The 21,869-nt window shown below is 55.1% G+C and overlaps 2 protein-coding genes across 9 annotated transcripts in view; one reads left to right on the top strand and one right to left on the bottom strand.

The window, feature by feature from the left end:
• Positions 1-21,869, bottom strand: part of LOC113596647 (uncharacterized) — a 25,688-nt gene continuing 3,819 nt past the window's right edge. The window contains exons 1-3 of one of the 7 annotated variants that reach the window (XM_053215789.1): positions 18,951-19,204; positions 17,463-17,551; positions 1-12,244 (exon numbers count right to left, since the gene is read on the bottom strand). In XM_053215789.1, coding sequence (XP_053071764.1) covers positions 613-1,527 — 915 coding nt within the window. In that variant the 5' untranslated portion in view covers positions 1,528-12,244; positions 17,463-17,551; positions 18,951-19,204 and the 3' untranslated portion in view covers positions 1-612. Of the gene's footprint in view, positions 17,790-17,975; positions 18,230-18,950; positions 19,205-21,869 lie in introns of those variants that run through there. The other 6 variants (XM_053215794.1, XM_053215790.1, XM_053215791.1 and 3 more) reach the window with 6 other exon arrangements.
• VIL1 (villin 1) overlaps positions 770-21,869 on the top strand; it is a 25,092-nt gene continuing 3,992 nt past the window's right edge. The window contains exons 1-19 of one of the 2 annotated variants that reach the window (XM_027050742.2): positions 770-840; positions 5,535-5,619; positions 5,948-6,022; positions 6,843-7,039; positions 8,516-8,624; positions 8,793-8,903; positions 10,475-10,677; positions 10,788-10,866; positions 11,062-11,160; positions 11,804-11,957; positions 12,488-12,588; positions 12,685-12,822; positions 13,423-13,581; positions 14,607-14,786; positions 15,270-15,415; positions 16,129-16,273; positions 16,723-16,911; positions 19,034-19,102; positions 20,219-20,359. In XM_027050742.2, the coding sequence (XP_026906543.1) occupies positions 5,545-5,619; positions 5,948-6,022; positions 6,843-7,039; positions 8,516-8,624; positions 8,793-8,903; positions 10,475-10,677; positions 10,788-10,866; positions 11,062-11,160; positions 11,804-11,957; positions 12,488-12,588; positions 12,685-12,822; positions 13,423-13,581; positions 14,607-14,786; positions 15,270-15,415; positions 16,129-16,273; positions 16,723-16,911; positions 19,034-19,102; positions 20,219-20,359 (2,370 nt within the window). In that variant the 5' untranslated portion in view covers positions 770-840; positions 5,535-5,544. Of the gene's footprint in view, positions 890-5,534; positions 5,620-5,947; positions 6,023-6,842; positions 7,040-8,515; positions 8,625-8,792; positions 8,904-10,474; positions 10,678-10,787; positions 10,867-11,061; positions 11,161-11,803; positions 11,958-12,487; positions 12,589-12,684; positions 12,823-13,422; positions 13,582-14,606; positions 14,787-15,269; positions 15,416-16,128; positions 16,274-16,722; positions 16,912-19,033; positions 19,103-20,218; positions 20,360-21,869 lie in introns of both variants that reach the window. The other variant, XM_027050747.2, reaches the window with a different exon arrangement.

Genomic DNA, 21,869 nt, shown 5'->3' on the forward strand with positions numbered 1-21,869 from the left:
CCGCAGGGGCGGGAGGCTCGGGTGCAGCCGCCCGAGGTGCTGAGTTTGCAGGCAAAGCCAACTTCAGAGCAAGACCCACAACCGAAAGGGCCATGCTTCTTTCCAGTCCTCAAGGAGATGGGCCCCCTAGGATCAGGGGTCGGAAATTGAAGCCTTTGGCATCTGGGAGAAAGTGGCAGAGCAGAGTCCAAAGGCACTGGTTTATGGCAGCTAATAAAAAGTCCAGGTGGAGCCAGTGCCCTTGAAACAGGGCGGGTGGTGGGAGGCAGATAGGGAGAGCACCTGTGCCCCCTCTAAGCAAGTGTCATGCCCAGTGAAAGAGACCTCTAGGGGTGCCAGGGTGCCCATCTGTCCAGGAGGGGCCGCAAGTGTGAACCCCCCCCGTCCCCCCCCCCCCAGCCCCCCTGCCCTGTGAGCCATTCTCCCGGGGAAGGAGGGAGGACAGCTGAGCCTCGTCGTCTGGGTTGGTAGGAGGAAGGGTCCAGTCTCCCCTGCCTTTCCTGGCTGGTGCTGTCCACCTGCAGTGAAGGCCTGGTCCTTGGGCAGAAATGTACCCTATCCCTGGGAGTGTGCTCACTGGGTGTCAGGGGTGGGGCACATTGGCTCCTGCTGTCAGGCTGTCGCTGGCTCCGCTGGCTCCCAGGGACCAGCGTCCCTGGCGGGCACCTGCGTCCCCACCCCCTCACCCATTCTCACTCTCTCTGGGGCCCTATCTTCCCTTATATGGTGAAGGCAGTTCCTAAGGGGGGGGGGGGTGGTGGGGACAAAGGTCGCTCTCCTGCAGCCAGCTTGCCACAACTCCCTGAGACCTCCCAGGTGGCAGCTGCCTCCCCCAGACAGGTAAGGCAACCCTGCCGGACACACCAGACGGACACACTCGGACGGGACGGTAGGTGCAGGAGAGGACGGGACAAGGGCCCCTGCTTCTTGCTGGCAGCCTGGGGCTTCCTGTAGCACCTTGGAGCGGACGTGAGGGAGAGGCTTGGCACTCTGGAGCGTCTGGAAAGAGCAGGGAGCCCAGTGTGGCTTCCTGGGCCTCCAAGGAAAGAACTGTACAGGCTCCACTCCAGGCAGCTGCTCTTTCAGACTCGTACCTGCCGTTAGCACCCACCTGATTTCAAGTGTCAACCATCCCGGATTGCCCTGAATGGGGAGATTCTGGAGACACTGGGCTTTTAGATTTAAAACTTGGATACTCCTGGGCAAACTGGGACCAGCTGGTCGCCCTAATCTCATTCTGCCACCCCCTTCCTGCACCTCACCCCATCTCTTTGCATATTTGTTCCTCATATGAAATGGTTTCTTTCTTTGTGCGGTCATTCCCGCTGACACTCCTGGGGCCTCGGGGCTCCTGGATCCTAGGGTGTGAGCAACAGCCATCAGGAATTGAATGGGCAAAGGCAGAGAGAGGCAGGGGGCTGGTGAGGCAGGGCCCTTTTGGCCCCAGTCCATGCTCCCCGGCCACCCTAGCATGCCCTTCTGTCCCCAGGTCCAGTCCTCTGGCCTTACCAGCCACTGTGGCCCCATTCAGCTGAAATGGGGAGGAAAAGAAGTGGGAGCCAAGTCCAGACCAGGGTCTTGGGATGTACTGACCACCCCTTCCCAAAAAGCCTGCAAAGACATTCTCAGGGCTTCGAGAGACAGAGTCTGTAGGATGGGATGCTGGATGCTGGGTTGTGTCCTTTCTCCCTGCTCTCATGGGCCTGGGGAAGCAGGAGGGTGTCCTGGGTTTCAGGAACTGCCATACCCCTGTCCAGCTCAGACCCGCATGACTGGGGACTGAGAGCCGGGATGACAGCACCCCGCAGCTCTCTGGAGCTGGAACCCTGAGGACAGGACAGCAATTAGAAAATGAAAGGTGGGACCTGGATGGAGCAGGAGCCCTAACTCCCGCCAGGGCTCCAACATGGTCCACCCCTTCCATCCCACAATTTCGTCTTTAAGTTTTATGAATATTTATTGAGCATCTACTATGGGGGCTACGCAGACCAACTGTCTAGGTCCTTGACCTCGGAGACCTGGGATTTATAAACAGATCCTTTCATTGCCATGTGGTCAGGGCGCCAAGAGAGGCACAGGTCCAGGATGCTCTGGTGCCCTCGAGGAAGGGCCTCGTCTAGCCTGAGGATTCTGGGAAGGTCTCCTGGAAGAAATGAGACCTAAACTGAGTCTAGAGGAGCATCTAAGTGTGAGCCTTGTGAAGACAGGTGGGGAAGCCATTGGGTAAAGGGAAGAACAGGAGCGCAAGGACATGGCGGGAAGGGGGAGAAGCCACCTGGGGGGCAGGGCATCACTAGAAGGCAGCTGTGAGCAGAGAGGGAGGGGGGTGTGGCAGGGGGCAGATAAGAGAGAGATTCCGGTGGAACAGAAGGGCAGGAGAGGGAGGGGTCCAGGGTGTCGCACACATAGCCGTATCTGGGGTCTGGGAGTAATGGTGCCCTTCCTCAAATTGGGGGCAGAGAATACTGGGGATCAGGAGTGAGGGGGGCAGCCAGAGAACTCAAGTTGAGGGAGAAGGAGGCACACATCCAGACCTGGGGCCATGCTGTGCATGTCATGGGTAGTGAGGAGCCCACATCCCTCCCACCAGGAAGGGAGAGACAGCCTCTCTGGGGAGAGCCCACCACGGTTGGGGGGTGGGGCAGAGGCATCTGCTCTGATCAACATGGATAGGAGCAGGAGCAGGGCAGTATCTGTGGGGATACCCTCTCAGTATGAGTTCACCTCTCAGGGCCATCCCCTTTCCCCCCCAATCCCTGGCCCCGTGGAGGTTCCCCCTCCCCAGTTCAGGCTGCTGGAAGTTCCAAATCTAGGGGGAGGAGCATGCTGGCCTTTTCAAGTCCCTGCTCCCCCAAATGTCCACTCATCTGATGGGCAGGAAGTGTCTCTTCCTGTCTACCCTCCATCCTCTTGCTGCTCACCCCTAAAAATCAGAGCCTGTCCCTAGAGGTCATCTAATTGACCGCCTCCCACATCATAGATGAAGAAACAGGGCTCATGTTCATACAGCTAGTGGGTGTCAAAGAGTCTGTCTCAGAGAAAGGAAGATGTAGGCCAAGGTGGCAAATGAAATAACACAGAAAACATTTTTCTCCTTTGTACCAAAACTGGTCCTACTGACCCAGGTGTCCTGGGAGCCCTGGGGTCTCTGTGGGTTGAGAAATGTCTCACAAAGGGGCCATGGCCAACAGGGCATCAGACAGGGCCCAGGCACAATGGGCTCCTAAAGGCACATGGAAGGTGACCCGACATAGCCATGATCTGCCAAAAGGGCCGCTAATCAGAGGCTGGGCAGGGAGACCTTGCCCCAAACTCCAGAATGCCCGGGAGAGAGGTCACCCCTCAGGACTCAGAAGAGGGAGTTTCCCAACAGTAAAATGCCAGGTCATTGTTCCAAGAGGTGATTCAGAGTCAAGGTGCCACGAGAGATTAGATAGCGAGGTTTCAGGCTGACAGCTTGTGAGGCCTGACCCTCTAAGCCACATGACCTTTCATTTATTGTTCATCAGTTCAAGGAGCATTCCTGGAGGGCAAATCTGTGCCAGGCTGGGTGGTAGGCTCAGTGGAGAATGGGGGTGGCCTCCAGCCTGATAGGGAGAGGCAGGAAACCAGGGATGAGAATCACTGGGGGCAAGCCGTTCTCTGCCCTCACTCATATCAGAATCTCTGGGAAGTTTTAAAAGCACCCATGCTGTGCTCCCAAAAGTCAGAAAATAAAGTACCCGTGCCTGGGCCTGCACCCAGCCTAATTAAATCAGAATCCCTGGGGATACACCTGAGGAGCAGCAAAGCATTGGTAGCATTTAAAAGCTCCCTAGGTGATTCTGATGAGCAGCTGGAGTGGAGAACAGAGCCACTGGTGAAAATGGAAAGAGCCATAAAAGAAGCTTGGCAAGGGGAGGTTTCTTTCAGTTCAGTGGCTGGAGCCTGGTTCACACTGGAGAGTTCACTCTGTCATTCACTCACTCATCCATCCATCCATCCATCCATCCATCCATCCATCTATCCATCCATCCATGCATCCATCCATCCATCCATCCACTCACTCAGCAAAATGCCTACATGGTTTTAGACGCTGGGGATTTAGTACTGAGCCAACAAACATGGTCCCTCTCCTTGTGGGATCTCCTTGGGCGCCACCAGAACAGTGACTGAGGGGTGTTTGGGGGGAGCCAGGAAGGAACAGGAAGCCGCTGCACAGACTTTTTCTATTGTGGTAAAATACACATAAGATTTACCATTTTAACCACTTTATACAAGTCAGTGGCATTCAGTACATTCACAACATTGTCCAGCCACCACCATGGTCTAGTTCCAGAATTCTTTCATCATCCAGATGGAAACTCTAGTAGGCATCCCCCCTTACCCCTCCCTCCAGCCCCTGACAACCACTGCTCTACTTGCTATGTGTATGGATTGGCCGGTTCTGGATGGTTCGTAAAAATGGACTCATCAATACATGGCCTTTTGTGTGTGGTTCCTTTCACCGAGCGTAATGTATTCAAGGGTCATTTGTGTTGCAATGTGTATGAGCCCTTCATTCCTTTTCATGGCTGAATAATAGTCCATCGTGGGGATATAGACCGCCTTTTGTTGATGGACATTTGGACTGTTTGTACCTTTTGGTTATTGTGAGTAGAGCTGCTATGAATTTCAAGTTCCAGTTTTTGTTTGAACACCTGTTTTTTCTTGGGGTACATACTCTTTTGGGCCCTCATTTATTCTTTGCTTTCCTTTTTAAAAATTTTTTTAAAATTGGGGGCGCCCTGGTGGCTCAGTCAGTTAAACTCGGGTTCAGCTCAGGTCATGATCTCACAGTTCGTGAGCCCACATTGGGCTCTCTGCTGTCAGCTCAGAGCCTGCTTTGGATCCTCTGTCTCCCTCTCTTTCTGCACCTCCCCAGCTCGTGTTCTCAATCTCAAGAATAAAAATAAACGTTAAAAAAAATTTTTTTTTAATTTTTAGTTTAGAGAGAGAGCACAAGCAGGGGAGAGAGGGCAGAGGGAGAGAGAGTGAATGTTAAGCAGGCTCTCTGCTGAGCGTGGAGCCCAACATGGAGATTGATCCCAAGACTCTGGGATCATGACCTAAGCCGAAATCAAGAACTGGACGCTCAACTGACTGAGTCACCCAGGTGCCCCTGCTTTCCTTTTTTTTTTTAAAGTCCGTATGAATTTTTTCCAGTCAGCATGGCTTTGATAAAAAAAATTCTTAAGAAAAATTGTTTGGGGCTAAATAAAGGGCCTTGAATGGAAAGCTAAAGAGTGAGGGCTTTATTCAGTAGGTAATAGGGAGTCAGGGTAGGGGTTTGAGCAAGAGAGTGACAAGATCAGAGTTGGGTGGGAAGACTGGACGCTGGGCCCTTGGCCATTCAGGGCCCAGGGTGGAGCGCCAACCCCTCCCCTCCCCAAGTTCCTGAGCCCTGGCCTCCTGGTGGTGTTGGGAGCTCTCTGGGGCTGCGCTGGAAGGGCAGCTCCTGAAACCCAGGGCGCTCCCAGCTCCTCAACCCTTGTTCCCGCGTCTCCCTCCCCTAGGTTCCTCACCATGACCACACTGAGCGCCCAAGTCAAAGGCTCCCTCAACATCACCACCCCAGGGGTGCAGATATGGAGGATCGAGGTGAGGCCTGCCTGGGTGTGTGTGTGGGCAAGGGGGGCGGGGGGCCTGCAGGCTGGGATGGATGGAGGGAAGGAGGGAGCCTGAGATTACTCTGACCTCAAATCCTGCCCTCTGATGTGCGAGCCCCTGCTGCCTGTCCCCAGGGCCACCCTCCTCCTGCTCCTATTCCTCCTCCCATGGTCACATCCCTTCTTCTGGTCCACTTCCTCAGGCCCTCCTCCTGCTGGTTCTCCGCCTCTCCCAGATCTCCCTGGGGTCAAGGGAGGCGGGGCAGCTGGGGGTTCTGGGTGGTCCGGGGCAGCCCTTCTGAGCTCCTTCCTCTCCCTAGGCCATGAAGATGGTGCCTGTTCCTTCCAGCACCTTCGGCAGCTTCTTCGATGGTGACTGCTACATAGTCCTGGCTGTGAGTGCGGGCGGGTGCCAGAGGGGCCTGAGCAGACAGCAAAGCCCACTGTGGCATTAGGGAGGAAACCTGAGGCTGGGGGCAATAAGGAGGGCTGGCCGGGCTTCACCCCTAGACAGTATTCACTGGGTGGGCCCAGGTGCCCAGCCTTTGGTAGCTCTGCAGGGTCAGAGATATAAGAGGCTCTCCCTGCCCTTGGTCACTGAGCTCCAAGGTGAACGTCTTTGAATGTACAGTCTTGGGGACGCTCTGAGCCAGCGGGACATCACCCGACCTCAGGTGCACATTTCCAGAATCCATAGTCCCCTTCATATTGCCTCCTTGGTTTTTGCCACATCCTGTACGACTAACGCATTTTTATCTTTCCTTACACTGACTCGCTTTTGAAATTTAAATCTATTGATTGAAAACATAACTCTACATCAGTACCATAAGTGGAAAGCGGTGTCCCATGTCACAAGCAGAAAGTAGCTATACACTTTTTACATAATCATTTCCTATGTACATTTGTACACCCCAATTCATCACCTCATAGACCTGTGATGGTCCATACACATCACTTGGGAAAATGCTGCTATGTGCAACCCACTTATTTCCAAGACCCAGAGGGAAAGCCACTCGCCCGATGTCTCAGCGAGTCTGTGGCAGAGCTGGGGCCATTACTCACGGTTCCTGACCACCAGTGCCGTGCGCTTCCTGGATACCAAGCTCACCTGTGGCCCAGGCCCCTTGTGTGTGACAGACCATGCAAAGCAGGGAGGCGGGGAGAGGGCTGTGGGAGCCCAGGGCCTCGGGCACACCGCACCTCCCCTCTCCCTAGATCCACAAGACGGGCAGCAGTCTGTCCTATGACATCCACTACTGGATCGGCCTGGCCTCGTCCCAGGATGAGCAAGGGGCGGCTGCCATCTACACCACACAGATGGACGACTTCCTCAAGGGCCGGGCCGTCCAGCACCGCGAGATCCAGGGCAACGAGAGTGAGGCCTTCCGAGGCTACTTCAAGCAGGGCCTCGTGTATGGAGGGGTGCACTGCTGGCAGGGAGTGGGGCCTGGGCTGGGGAGGGAGCCTGAGGCTGTCGGGGAGCTTGTGAGGGGGACCCACCATGGGCTTTTGGTGATTTTCGTTCTTTCCACTTCCCCACCCCCATTTCTGCTGCCGCCCTGTCCTTGGTCTTCATCCCTCTGAGTGTCTTTGGCTGCCCTAGGGGCCGTTCGGCAATTAGGTGCACCGTGAATTTTCGTAAATCAATCCCTGTTTGAATGTCCTGGAGAGCTCAGTGCCAAAGGAGGCCTTCCAGCGCCTCACGGTCAAGTCTTCCCTCTGGCCAACGGGCAAATAACTGCTCCTCCATTCTCTAAAGCAGGACTTTCCCACTGAAAACCCAGGTATCTAGCTTTTCTTGAAAAGTCTGAAGCTCTGGCCTTTGGGTTTTTCCCATGGAAACACGGTCAAGAGCCATGTTGCTACTGACCAGTGGGATAGGCCAGAAGCTCTCCGGTTAGCCACAGTCCCCACCCCTCCCTTTGGTCTTGTTCCTCTTCTTCCCACACTTCTAGCAACAGTCCGCCCCTTTGGCATTTGAGCTGCCACCTCTCCTGTCTTAGTGTCCTTGGGCTGCCCTAACAAAATACCGTAGAGTGAGTAGCTTTAAACAACAGAAATTAATGTTCTCACAGTTCTGGAGGTTGGGAAGTCTAAGATCAAGGTGCCAGCTGATTTGGTTGCTGGTGAGAGCCCGCTTCCTGGCTTGCAGACAGCCACCTCCTCACTATGTCCTCGCATGGTGAAGAGAGTGAGCAAGCTCTCTGGTGTGTCTTCCTATGAGGACACCAACCTCATCACGGGGGCCCCACCCTCAGTACCTCATCTAAACTGTACCATGGGGCGCCTGGGTGGCTCAGTCCGTTAAGCCTCTGACTTCGGCTCAGGTCATGATATCATGGCTCGTGGGTTCGAGCCCTCTATCGGGTTCTGTGCTGACAAGTTGGAGCCTGGAGCCTGCTTTGGATTCTGTGTCTCCCTCTCTCTCTGCCCTCCCCCACTTGCGCTCTCCCTCCCTCTCTCTCTCTCTCTCTCTCAAAAATAAGCATTAAACAAAATTAAACTGTATCAAAATCTACTACCTCTCAAAGGCCCCTCTCCAAATACCATCACAGTGGGGTTAAGGCTTCCATACGTGAGTTTGGGAGAGGACACAATTCAGTCCACAGCCTCTCTCCTCTTCCCCTCCACTGTGGTCCCCGTCCTCGGAGTCCCGTTCTGTCCCTCTGCATTTCCACATTACCACGCACCCTTCTTAGTGGGCCTCTCAGCAGGGCAGGGAGGCAGTGAGTGAGGCATCTAGGGTGCAAACTGTGGGCTCCTGAGATACCTCGCGCACCTCAGCCTAGTCCCAGGCCCAGCCCTCAGGTGGCCCCAGTGGCAGCGGGCACCCGGGCTCTGTTACACCTCCCAGCCCACTCCCTTGGGTCAGCTCCCTCTCTTCTCAGGATCCAGAAGGGAGGCGTGGCTTCTGGCATGAAGCAAGTAGAGACCAACTCCTACCAGGTCCAGCGGCTGCTGCATGTCAAGGGCAAGAGGAACGTGGTGGCCGGAGAGGTGGGCATCAGCCAGGGCCCTAGCGTGTGGCCTCCTGTCCTCCCTATCCACTCCCCACCCCCCGCCCCGGGTGCTGGGCAGAGGCCCAGGAGGGGTGAGGGGGGGGAAGACATGATGGACTGTGGAAAGTATCTGAGTAGAGGCCACACCTGCCCTCTGGCGCTCCAGGTGGAGGTGTCTTGGAAGAGTTTCAACCGTGGGGATGTTTTTCTCCTGGACCTGGGGAAGCTTATCATCCAGTGGAACGGGCCGGAGAGTAACTGCATGGAAAGACTCAGGGTAAGCCCTGCCCATGCACCGCCCCGCTCCCCATCCCACCCTGCCCTCACCTGCCCCTGCACACCTGCCCCTCTCCTACCAATTGAACTCGCCAGACCTCTGTCGCCAGTACCGCCCCCCCCCGCCCCCCCAACCAGCCCAGTCTCCAGGTCTCAGCTGACTGCCCTGGACGGTGTGTTGGAAGGTAGATCTGAGTCTCCTTGTGTATGTGGAGAGGCATGCATGTTGGGATATGGGTGTGTGTGTTCTCATGGCTGATCCACTGAGGTTTAATACATCCCCGCTGTGCGGTAGACCCTGTGCCAAACGTCAGGGAGCCAGTGGTGAAGGAAATGGGCAGAGCACCGCCCTGGGTCTGGCCATCAAGTGGGGGAGACCGACAGGAAGAGGGTAATTGAGAGGTGAGGGGTGGGGGTGGTGGTGGGGGTTCTGGAAAGACTTCTGAGAGGAGGTGGGGTGGGGCCGGAAGAAAGTGGCTGGTGAGGGGTCTGCCAGCAGAGCCAGAGCACAAGATGGGGATTACAGGGAGTTTGGAGAACAGAGACCTTGGAGAAAGTCTCACTCGCAGGGCATGTTACACGACCAGAAGGCTGAGTAAGAGGCTCGGGTTTTGTTCTCGGTGCCCAGGAGGCCACCGAAGGTCATTCTGACTTCTGAGTGGAGAAGGGGTGTGGGGGGGCTGCGGGGACGCAGGGCGCCCTGTGGCCATCTGGGTGAGGATGGGAGGAGGCGCCCTGGCCCCTTGGACAGGAAGGGGGGATCCACACACATTATGTGGGTGGCGATGGGGCTGAGGAGAGAGGGGTGTTGCGCTTGAGTGGATGGGGTCCCGTTGCCTGAAATGAGCAAGACCAGGAGCAACAGATTGGGGGAAGAGCTCAAGTTCAGTTTGGGGCATCTTCAAACGGGGCTGTGGTGGATAACGTGAGATGACAGCAGGGAGCTGGGCTGGAGACAGAAATACGGCCTCCGCAGTCTGCAGAAGCCCGGGGCGTGGGGCTGAAATGCAGGTACCCAGAGGTACACAGACATGGGGCTGAGGAGGGGGAGCCAGGGTGTGTGTGAGTGTGCTCGCACATGTGGGCACATGAGGAAGTGTGTGCACGTGTGTGTCTCTGCATGAGCACATGTGGACTGTCCACCCTGGGGGTGTGTGTGTCTCCGTGTGAGGACGGTTGTCTCCGTGTGTGTGTGAGCACATGTGAGGCCGTGCGTGCACGTGTGCATGGGTGCACATGCGAGCTTGCTTTGGGGCAAAAAGACCGAGTGCTATGAGAGCCAGGGCTCAGCTCTCGTCCAAAACTATGAAGTAAAATCACAAGTTTCAAACGCACCCCAAACCCCCTCTTGCCAACGAGAAACCTGCTTTCCCCATGGGGTTCACTTGGTTTCCTCACATGTACCTTAAAAGCCTGGTCCCCCCTGCCCCTGGTCACCAGGGTAAAGGCAGGCAGGCACCTCACCCCTTGGGGCCGTGGCAGGGTGGGCTGGGCTCTCCCAGCATGGTGTGGGATGGTGGACACAGCCCTGTCCCCCACCAGCCTTCATGGGTCACCGGGGTCTCCCTGCAGGGCATGAACCTGGCCAAGGGGATCCGAGACCAGGAGCGGGGCGGGCGCAGTTACGTGGGTGTGGTGGATGGGGAGAACGAGAAGGAGACCCCGAAGCTGATGGAGATCATGAACCACGTGCTGGGCCAGCGGAGGGAGCTGAAGGCCGCGGTGCCTGACAAGGTGGTGGAGCCGGCACTCAAGGCCGCCCTCAAGTTGTACCAGTGAGTGTCCAGCTGGGCTCTTCGTGGGTGCGGGGGCTCCCTGGGGGCAGGGCACCTGGGTGACAGCTGTGAGAACCCCGCTCGTCTATGCTGTGCCCTTCGTCCTGCAGCGTGTCTAACTCAGAGGGAAAGCTGGTGGTTACAGAAGTTGCCACGAGGCCACTCACCCAAAACCTGCTCAGTCACGAGGTGAGAGGGTCTGGAGACCCCCAGCCCCACCGCCTGTCCCCCTGCACCCAGCCTGCTCTCCCCCCAAGCAGGTGAAGCGCTGGGGGCCTGGGGCTGGCCTGGAGGGAAGGAGTCAGTTTTGTGCCTGAGACTCTGTAGCCCAGCCCCTTCCGCACCCTCAGGCTCCCACCCTGGGTCTTTCTCTCCCACCTGTAGGACTGTTATATCCTGGACCAGGGGGGCCTGAAGATCTATGTGTGGAAGGGGAAGAACTCCAACACCCAGGAGAAGATGGGGGCCATGAATCAGGCATTGGTGGGCATGGGGATCAGCGGGGGGAAGGGGAGAGAAACAGATATAGCAGGGAGAGAGAAGGGGGATCAGACTGGGCGTCCCACCAGGCAGAGGCCTCCAAAGCTCTGGGCCCAGCTCAGCTGGGGGTGCTGAGGGTCTGCTTTGTAGCCCCCTGCGGGGGTCGCTGCCTGCCACCAGGGGCCCACCAACAGGCAACCTGGGGGCCTCCTCAGGATGTGAGCTCCCACCTCAAGCTCAGTTCAGAGAAAGGAGGGAGAAATGGAAGCTGACCTTTTTACAAGAGGGGATTGGGTCAGCAGGGGGCTGGGGCTAAGTCAGAGTTTGGGGTCATTACTGGGGTTGGAGTCAACAACCCTAGCTGGCTCGGGGTCAGAGTGAGAATGGGGATTGGGCTCAAGGTTGGAGATGGCAGCTAGGGGTCAGGGTCAGAACTGAGGTCTCATTTGGTTTTGGGGTTGAGGCCAGAGCAGGCCTTAGTTTTGGGTCAGTACTGGGACTGGGGTTGGGTTCTAGTTTGCGCTTGGGACCTGGGGTAGGTTTGTGGTTGGGTCTGGTTGGGGTTAGAGCCAGGCTGTCACTTGCGTTGGAGGGCTATGGGGGTTCAGAGAGGGACACAGACCCAGCCACCGCTTTCTCTTCCCAGAACTTTATCAAAGCGAAGCAGTACCCCCCGAACACACAGGTGGAGGTGCAGAACGATGGGGCCGAGTCAGCTGTCTTTCAGCAGCTCTTCCAGAAGTGGACGCTACCTAATCAGACGTCAGGCCTGGGCAAAATCCACAATGTGGGCTCCGTGGGTGAGGGCCCGCCCGAGGCAGGGTGGGGCTGGAAGAGCGTCTGCGCCTGCCTCCTGTCCTCCTTCCCAGACATGCCTCTGCCGTGCGCGCTTTTACCCTGGCTCTGCTCTGGGCTCCTGACTGGGGTGGGGACATGAGGCACACGGGTAAACTTCGGAGCTGTCACAAAAGGGGAGCTGAGAAGCACCTGTCTCTCCTTTGGAATGGGGTCGAGTCTCTCTGGAAACCAGACGGCTTCAGTCTCTCACCAGACAATAGTTGCTGAAGGCAAGCTCAGTGCCAGGCACCTGCAGGAGGGTAAAAGTGTTGTCCCTCTCCTGGCTCCTCTGGGAGGCCCTGGTGAAGCCGGAGTGTTAGGGGTGGGAGATAGGGTTTCACATTATAACTGCCACTCTCTGGCTCTGTGACCTCTCTGGCCTCGGTTTCCTCACCTGTAAAATGGATCTAAGAATTCTAGCTATCGGGGTTGTTGGGAGGACCTGGGGATCTCAGTTGGTCACGGCCGGTGTCACGATTCCCCCTCCCTCCAGCCAAAGTGGAGCAGGTGAAGTTTGATGCCATGTCCCTGCACATCCAACCTCAGGTGGCCGCCCAGAAGAAGATGGTAGACGATGGCAGTGGGGAGGTGCAGGTATGGTGAGGGTGGAAAGTGGGTGCTGGGGGTGGGTGGGTGGTGGGGGCGGCGGAGCCCGTCCTGGACCTCACACCGGCCTGGTGCTGGCCCCAGGTGTGGCGCATTGAGAACCTAGAGCTGGTGCCGGTGGATTCCAAGTGGCTGGGCCACTTCTACGGGGGTGACTGCTACCTGTTGCTCTACACCTACCTCATTGGCGAGAAGCAGCACTACCTGCTCTACATCTGGCAGGTCAGGCCCCACCCCTCCCTGCCCAGAGCACAGCCAGCTCAGCTCCCACCCTGCTCTACCCCTTCCAAGTGGCCATCACCCTTGAGTTGAATACCTCTGGTGATGGGGAACTCACCCGTTTTCCATCCTGGGACTGCTTTGGCTATGAGATCCCAGTGGCACAGAGTACTCCCATATACAACCCTTTCCCCTTCTCTGGGTTCTCAGAGCCTCCAATTTCCATGGCTTCCAGCACATTCCCTTCATCTGGGCTTCTGTGTCCAGATGTGAGTGAGCAGGGAGACGCTTGGGTGCTGGGGGTAGTGGTATGGTAGCCATGCTGTTTCCCCCAGTAAGAAGGAGAAGAGGTCTGGGGTTAAGGCCGGGGTTGCAGGGGAACTATGGGTAGGGGGTTGCTGGGAAAGGATAAGGTATGGGGATGAGACCAGAAGAGGTCTGGGGCAGATTGGGTTTGGGCTGTGTCCAGGGTAGGGTTTGGTGGGGAGGACAGTTGGGTTTGGGGCCGGGTGAGAAACAGGGATGGAGTTGTTGCTGCAGCCGGAGACGGGGTCAGAATTGGAGCTGACTTCATCCCACCCCTTCCGTCGTGCTCGTCCCCAGGGTAGCCAGGCCAGCAAGGATGAAATAGCAGCCTCTGCCTATCAAGCCGTCATCCTGGACCAGAAGTACAACAATGAACCGGTCCAGATCCGGGTCCCGATGGGCAAGGAGCCACCACACCTCATGGCCATCTTCAAGGGACGAATGGTGGTCTACCAGGTGTGGTTGCCGACCTGAGGCACCTGGCAGTCCCCGCATTTGCGGTGGGGTGGGCGTCAGGAGATGGGGGAGGGGACCTGGGGGGGGCCGGCCTGGAGGTGAAGGGCAGTCTTCATGGGGGAGGACTGTTTGAGGCCCCATCAGCCATGTGGAACTGGTGATAGAAACAACCACCCAGTACTTTAAGAATACGTAATGAGTATGTGACATGTGCAAGTGCTGTTTCTCTGCCCACCCATCTCCCTGGATCCTCTACATGAGAAAGGCAGTTCTTGTGCCTAGATTAGCCCAAATGATGAGCCTGTCCAAACTGCACTGGTGCCTTCCAACGTAACGGAATAGACACCTCCTGTTTGTTGAGCACCTATGAAGTCTGCGGCCCTCTGCAAAGGGCCAAGGCTGGAGAAGGCCGCGCATTACTGTTTACAGTCCTGTTAGGAGAGCAGTGAACTCACAGCCCGAGGCCCTGTGTGCTTAAATGCCAGAAACTCAAGCTGAGTTCACAGGAGAGTGTGAATACAGTAATCTGGGATAGGCAGGGAGTTCACGGTAGAAAGGGGGTTTGGAGGAGCCCTTGACATCAGGGTCGGAGCAAAAGGGCTCAGCAGAGGTAAACTGTAGGGCAGGAGGCACAGCAAAGACAAAGGCCCAGAGGAGGGGACCCACATGGGACAGTGAGAAGCCTGGCGAGCTACATGGGAGGGTTTGGAGAGAACAGAGCGGGTCTGGAAGGGTAGTTTGCGCCTGAGTCATGTGGGGCCTTCAAAGGCTGGGATGAGGAGCTGGTTCTAGTCTGTAAGCAGTGGGGAGCCACTGAGGATTTTCTGAGCAGCGGAGTGCCATGACCCAAGCAATGTTTTGGAAAGGCTACTCTGGTGATGGTGCATCAGAGGACCTGGGGGCGGGCAACCGCCACCCCCGCCCCCAGCCTCTCTTGCTATTTTCTGTGCCCTTCGAGAATCTTCCATTGTCTCTACTAAGTTGCTCCCACCTCTTTCTCTCTGCCGTCTCCCCACACCCTGCAGGGAGGCACCTCCCGAGGCAACAAAGTGGAGTCAGTGGCCCCCACACAGCTGTTCCAGGTCCAGGGAAACAGAGCCAACAACACCAAGGCCTTTGAGGTCCCAGCCCAGGCCAGCTCCCTCAACTCCAATGACGTCTTCATCCTTAAGACCCAGTCCTGCTGCTACCTGTGGTGTGGGAAGGTGCGTGCAGGGCCTAGTGGCCTCCCCTGGTCTTCAAGTGGGTCTTCGGGATCCCCCCGCCTCAGGCCGAGTAGGTCCTTCTTGTTAATTTCCTAGTTGGTCTCCTTCCCCTGCAGCTCTGGGTCTGGCCACCCTCACATTTTCTGCCTCTATGTCTGGCTCAGTCTCTCTCATTCTGTTTGTCTCTGGCTACCCCTGGCTGTCTCAGTGTTGGTCTGTCTTTGTGTCCAGGCTCTCTCTCACTATCCCTGTGCCTGTCGCTGCCTCTCCATTTATCTCAGCCTCTTGGATTCCTTTTCCTGCCCTGTAAGGATTGTGCAGACTCCTGTCCCCTCTGCCATTCTTTGGAGTGTCAGACAGAGGAGGGGTGCACATGGGCTCCTGATCCAGGCAGAAGAGCCCTCTCAGATGCAGGAGCTCTGTGCCAGTGAATGTGACACTAGAGATGGTCTCCCCCAACACAGCTGACCCCTCTTTCCCCAGGGCTGTAGCGGGGATGAGCGGGAGATGGCCAAGATGGTTGCTGACATCATCTCCCGGACGGACAAGCAAGTGGTGGTGGAAGGACAGGAGCCGGCCAACTTCTGGATGGCCCTGGGTGGAAAGGCACCCTATGCCAGCAGCAAGAGGTAACTACGGGGTCCCTCTGCCTCTAGCTCACCTTCTGAGGCTGGAGAGCCTCCCAGCATCTCCATCCCATGGCCCAGAGCCTGCAGCAAGCATGAATTGAGGACTCTGTATACCAGATCCCTAGGGCTACAAGATGAGTCAAGGGCAGCCCATACCCTCAGAGCCTCTTGAGCAGTGCAGTGTCTGTGTGGGTGTGCCTCGGGCCTGGTGAGAGTGTCTTCGTGGCAAAGGGAGTTCACAGCCATAAGAAACAACTCAATGAGAGGGGCAGGCTTGCCCTTTGGGAAGAAGATGCCAGAGCCCTGACCTTTAGCGCTGACACAGGACCTGGATGCTGAGAAGCCCCAGCTGTACACACTCTGTCAAATGGTTTTTCTGAAGAATACCCATGATTCACCATTCCCCGGTTCAGAAGCAAAAGGGCGTATATTGCAGTAGCCGTAGGAGGGCATGGAGGGAAGACAGCAGAAAGAATTTCCCAGTGGGCCCATAGAAGAGCCACTGGAATGGATGTCCTAGAAAGGCAGTGGGGATTTCTCCCTCGGAGCACTCTTAGACTCTTGGGAGGAGGGGGGACTTTATGTGTGAGCAGAAAAAAAAAAAAAAGAGTATTTTCCTAGAAGTTAGGCTTTCCATGCCAGAGTTCTGTATCCTCTATTCTTCTGTCCCCCTGCCTTCTTCTTGGCAACACAATTTTCTCTCCATCCTGCAGATTGCAGGAGGAAACCCTGGCCATCACCCCCCGGCTCTTTGAATGTTCCAACCAGACCGGGTGTTTCCTGGCCACGGAAATCCCTGACTTCAATCAGGATGACTTGGATGAGGATGATGTGTTCCTGCTAGATGTCTGGGACCAGGTAGGACAGAGGCCTGGGGAACCTCCCTTCCCACCATCTCCATCTCCAAAGCCAAGAAATAGTGGTTTAATGGACAGGTTCCCTTATAGATTCTTCCTGGGAGTAGTATTATGAACAACAAGAGCCTACGGAAGAAGGAGGCAGGTAGAGAGGAATGTGCCCAATGGGGCTGCAGGGCAGGATGTATTTTCCCAAAGTCCAATTTTTTTTTTTTTCCACGTGGCATGTCTATAGCTCTGGAGAGGCTGGGAGTCACACATTGGCAGAATATCCCAGTACAGGACATCTGTCCAACCTCTTCATTTCCCAGATGCAAAGTCAAGACCAGACGGGGCCTGCCCAAGGTCACTTAGCGCCACTGTTGGTCATCGGAGCCTGGGTGAATCGAGGCAGAGCCCTGTGGGCCAGGGAGGATGGGAAGGACCACCTGAACCCTGGATTCTCCACAGGTCTTCTTCTGGATCGGGAAGCGTGCCAATGAGGACGAGAAGAAAGCCGCAGCTGTCACGGTGCAGGAATACCTCAAGACCCACCCCAGCGGCCGTGACCCCGAGACCCCCATCATTGTGGTGAAGCAGGGATACGAGCCCCCTACCTTCACAGGCTGGTTCCTGGCTTGGGATCCCTTCAAGTGGAGTGTAAGTGGCCAGCCCACCCTGATCCTTATAGCCCTTCACATCCTCCTCCAGGTGGCCGCTTGTGATACACCACAAGGGCAGGGCAGACTCCCAGGCTTTTCTGTTTACTGCGATAGATGACCAGTGATATATTTGTAAAGGGGTCTGAGGGGGCCTAGAATAAAAAGTAAGGCTGCATAAAACCATTAACCCCCCTGGTGAGGGAGAGGAAAGAAGGCTATCAAAAACCCAGGCTCAGTTCAGTGCCTTGCCTTATGGATCCAATGTAGCTGAAGGCTGTTGGACATTATTGGTTAGAACTGTACTATTTAAACTTAACTGCAGTTAAACAAAATTAAACATTCAGTTGCTCACTAGCCACAAGCTAAGTGCTCTGTAGCCCTATCGGACAGCACAGAAAAAGAACATTTCTATCATCGCAGAAACTTCTCTGAGGCGGTGTTGGTGGATCCGTAAGCCAGGTGAAATGAGACATGTTAGTTCTCAAGGACAGATAAATATCTTCCCGACACCGAATTCTAAGCAAAATGGGTCATACACGTGGTCCTTACCTGAGGGACAGGGAGTCAGACTTCCACAGGATTCTCCGGAACTGGTCGCACACAGAAGCAGAGGGCAGGTCCTCAAAATGGAAGGTTTTCTGCAGGAAGGAGGAAGGCTAAGGTAGAGAGTGCCAGCCCAGTGGCTTTGGGTGCACTAAAGTGGCAAAACAGATGAGTTTAGGGAACCAGAGCTTAATTTCCTCAAATACATTTCCTCAAATACATTTTTTGAAAGCATTCTTTCAGTGGCTGATGGGCTGAATTTAGTTTTGTGGATAAACAAATCTCAAGGCTGCAAATCTAGATGCCAGAACTTTTTTTTCTTTCTTTTTTTTTTTTTTTATGAGCAGCAGGCGAAAGTTTATGAGAGTATAAGATCAGAAAGTTAAGAATAGTAGGAAAGCTCTCTTTACAGAGAGGGGACATTCGAAAGTGAATGCCCCGACTCTAGGCGAGGGTCCTTGTTTTACAAGGTTCTGGTCAGCCCCCCTCCCCTCCCCCTTGTTCCTTCTCAGGTCCTACCCTTATTGGCTGGATAACTCTGCGTTGTCCAGTCCTGATTGGCCCGATTCCATTGTGTGAGGGGTGGTCTATGGCCATATCATTCCTTGTGGGTCTATGTTTTATGGTCTACTCTACTTATTTTTAGTCAGGTCTTTCGTCAAATTCCTGAGGGGAAACTGAGGGGGAGCACGTGGTGTCTGATACACTCTTAAGAGGAAACTTATGCCTGAGGGGGTAGATGCCAGAACTTTTTTTTTTTTTTTTTTTAATTTTTTTTTCAACGTTTATCTTTGGGACAAAGAGAGACAGAGCATGAACGGGCGAGGGGCAGAGAGAGAGGGAGACACAGAATCGGAAACAGGCTCCAGGCTCTGAGCCATCAGCCCAGAGCCTGACGCGGGGCTCGAACTCACGGACCGCGAGATCGTGACCTGGCTGAAGTCGGACGCTTAACCGACTGCGCCACCCAGGCGTCCCAGAACTTCTAAAATTCATATCAGTGTCCTGAGTCAACACCTCTGGCGGCCCTCCCCTCGCCCCAGTCTGGGGGGCTTCTCTCAGGCTCACGCGTGGGCTCACTCCTTCACTCAGCATAACTCCAGTAGGGTGCGCCATGCTTGGTGCCCGGCCCTGGGGATATGGAGACGGGGCTCCTCGTGGAGCTAAGGTCCCTTCTAACTCCCTTTGCTCTTTGGCGGCAGGGTCCCCCTCCCCAGGCTCTGGGAGGAGTCCCCCCCTCCCCCCCCGCTCTCCAGGGCCCCCATGTTCCCCAGAGCCTGCAGGGTGTAGGCAGGTTCTCAAGGCTGCATGTGGCTGCTTGCACTGCCTCTGAGTGTGGCCTCCAGCCCCATGTGGGGCTGAGCGGGGCCTCTTCTGACTGTCAGCCCTTTGGGTGTCCATCCTCGCCATCCAGCTTCCTTTTTCAGGGTCCCCCCCCGCCTCCAGCCCCTGAGCCCCTTCTTCCCCCTTCCCACGCCCAAGCCTTAGACCAACCTTCTTTCAACTCCTGAAGGAAAAAGTTCTTCCATCTCCTCTGCTGAGAACTGGGTCTAACTTGTTATTTACTTTCTGTGCAGAACGCCAAATCCTATGAGGACCTGAAGGTGGAGCTTGGAAACTCCAGGGACTGGAGCCAGATTACTGATGTGAGTACAGGGCAGGTGGCTGGCTGATGATGGCCAGCCCTGCGGGAGCTGAGAAAGCTCCAGAGAGGACACCAGCATCCTGGGCTTTACTTCCCACCATGAACCACCCCCCCCGCCCCCCCCCCCCCCCCCCCGGCCTACTGGAAGTCCTTGCTGTTTAACTTCAAGGCCTCTGGCTGTTTTTTTTTTCTCCTCCATTTCCTAGGGTATGGTTCCCCCATCTGATCATACATGAATCTGATGGGAGCCGGGAGTGAGGGGCAGGGGCAGCTGATTAGAATGCAGATCCCAAAGTCCCACTCACTGCCCCAAATTCTGGCTTGTGGAATTGGGTTGAGACCCAGGAATATTTGCCCGTTCTAAACGAAGAGTCCAGGTGATTTGATGCAATTAGGCCATGGACTACACTTTGAGAAAGAATGATTTCTCTGCCGTGGCCATCCTGGGATAGCCTTCTCCAGATACAAACTGCAGTCTCTGAGTTAGTTAACAGAAACTCATTTAGCCTGTCGGCCTGGTTGATAAGGAAATCTGAAAGCGAAACCTTTCCTTCAAGAAGTTCCCAGGCTTGCAGGGGAACTGAGTCCAAGCAGACTCTGCAAAAATGTATCCAGAACATGAGAGCAATTCCACAAGCATGCTGGGGTAATCAGATAATGCACCTGGCTCCTTGGCCCCACCCTCATGCTGAGTACCTCGTGACACTCATTAAGCCCTTCTCCGGTGGACTGATGGTGTGCGTTGGAAGGCATATATAGGTCAAGGCTAAGTGAATTTACTGATCACAATTTCATAACCGATAAGAGAAAGAGGATCATAAATGTCCAAGGTGGACCTCAAACATCCACCATGAGAAGCCATGAAGAAGTTTGTAAGTCAAAGAACAAAATAATCATCTCGGACCAATTGGCTTTGGTTGGACACAATCCACCAAGTTTTAGCTCCTGGGTCCGATCAAATGTTGTGTTCTTATGAGGAGTGTGTGTGGGTGGTGGGGTCATGGAAGGCTTCAGGAAGGAGGTGACCTAGAATCAATGTTGACTCCAGAGAGATAAGCAGCCTGGGAGGTAGCCACAAGCCAGCAGAATTAACCGGTGGTTTCCTTTTCTTCCCTAGGAGATCACAAGCCTCAAACCGGATGCATTCAATGCTAACACCAATCTCATTGTTGGGCCTCTACCCATCTTTCCCCTGGAACAGTTGGTGAACAAGACTGTGGAGGAGCTCCCTGAGGGTGTGGACCCCAGTAGGAAGGAGGTAGGTCAGACTGGAAGAGGAGGATGAAGAGATATGGCTTGCCGATTGCCGGACCACACTAATTGAAGCCCAGATTGTGCCCTGCAGGTGATTAGGTGCTGGGGGGATGCCAGAGAACAAAAACAGACCTGGTCTCTGCCTTCATGTGAGGTGACATCTCAGTGGGGAGAGAGGGCTCAAAGGACCCTAATTACACTGTTACTTCATTTCAGTGATGATAAGTACCACACAGGTGAAGTACAGGTGCCATGAAAAGTAGTCCCAAAGGAAACCTGTTATAGTCAGAGCAGAGTTCCTTCTGAAAGGTGGACAGGAATTATTCAGGCAAAATGGGTTATTCCTGGAGAAGGGAACAGCATACATGAAGCCCAGAGGCAGGGAATAAGCGTAGCATTGGGGTGAAACTGCAAGGTGGCCAGAGTGGCTGTGGTGTGCAGAGCTGGGGAGTGGCAGGCCAGGGGGCCAGGGGCCCAACTGAGCAGTGCCTGCTACGTCACCTTAGGGAATGTGGTGTGTTTTTTTTGGGGGGGGGGGGAGAGCGCAAGTGGGGGAGGGGCAGAGAGAGGGGGACAGAGGATCTGAAGTGGGCTCTGTGCCGACAGGCTGACAGCAGTGAGCCCGATGTGGGGCTTGAACTCACGAACTGTGAGATCATGACCTGAGCCGAAGTCGGATGCTCAACCCACTGAGCCACCCAGGTGTCCTGGGAATGTGGTGTCTTTTTAAAAAGTGGACAGGGGCGCGGTCCGCGAGTTCGAGCCCCGCGTCGGGCTCTGGGCTGATGGCTCAGAGCCTGGAGCCTGCTTCCGATTCTGTGTCTCCCCCTCTCTCTGACCCTCCCCCGTTCATGCTGTGTCTCTCTCTGTCTCAAAAATAAATAAACGTTAAAAAAAAAATTAAAAAAAAAAAGTGGACAGGAACCATTATGGCTGAAGCAGGGGAGTAGCAGTTAGATTTATGCTTTTAAAAGATCACTGTAGGGGCACCTGGGTGGCTTAGTCAGTTAAGCATATGTACAACTATTGTTTTCGGCTCAGGTCAGGATCTCATGGTTTGTGAGTTCGATCCCTGCATAGGGTTCCATGCTATGTCAGCATGGAGCCTGCTTGGAATTCTCTCTCTCTCTCTCTCTCTCTCTCTCTCTCTCTCTCTCTCTCTTTCTCTCTCTCTTTCTCAAAATAAAGGATTTATTCTCAAAAAAATTAAAAAAAGAAAGATCACTATAGGGCCACCTGGCTGGCTCCGTTGGTAGAGCATGCGACTCTTGATCTTGGGGTTGTAAATTTGAGCCCCATGTTGAGTGTAGAGATTACTTAAAAATAAAATCTTTAGGGACACCTGGATGGCTCAGTCGGTTAAGTGTCCGACTTTGGCTCAGGCCATGATCTCATGACTCGTGAGTTCAAGCCCCACATCGGGCTCTCTGCTATCAGCTCAGAGCCTGCTTCAGAGCCTCAGTCCTCCTCTCTGCCCCTCCCCCACTCATGTGTGCATGTGCGCTCTCTCTCCC

The sequence above is a fragment of the Acinonyx jubatus genome, chromosome C1, assembly GCF_027475565.1.
Source record: "Acinonyx jubatus isolate Ajub_Pintada_27869175 chromosome C1, VMU_Ajub_asm_v1.0, whole genome shotgun sequence".
In the NCBI taxonomy this organism is placed as follows: domain Eukaryota; kingdom Metazoa; phylum Chordata; class Mammalia; order Carnivora; family Felidae; genus Acinonyx; species Acinonyx jubatus.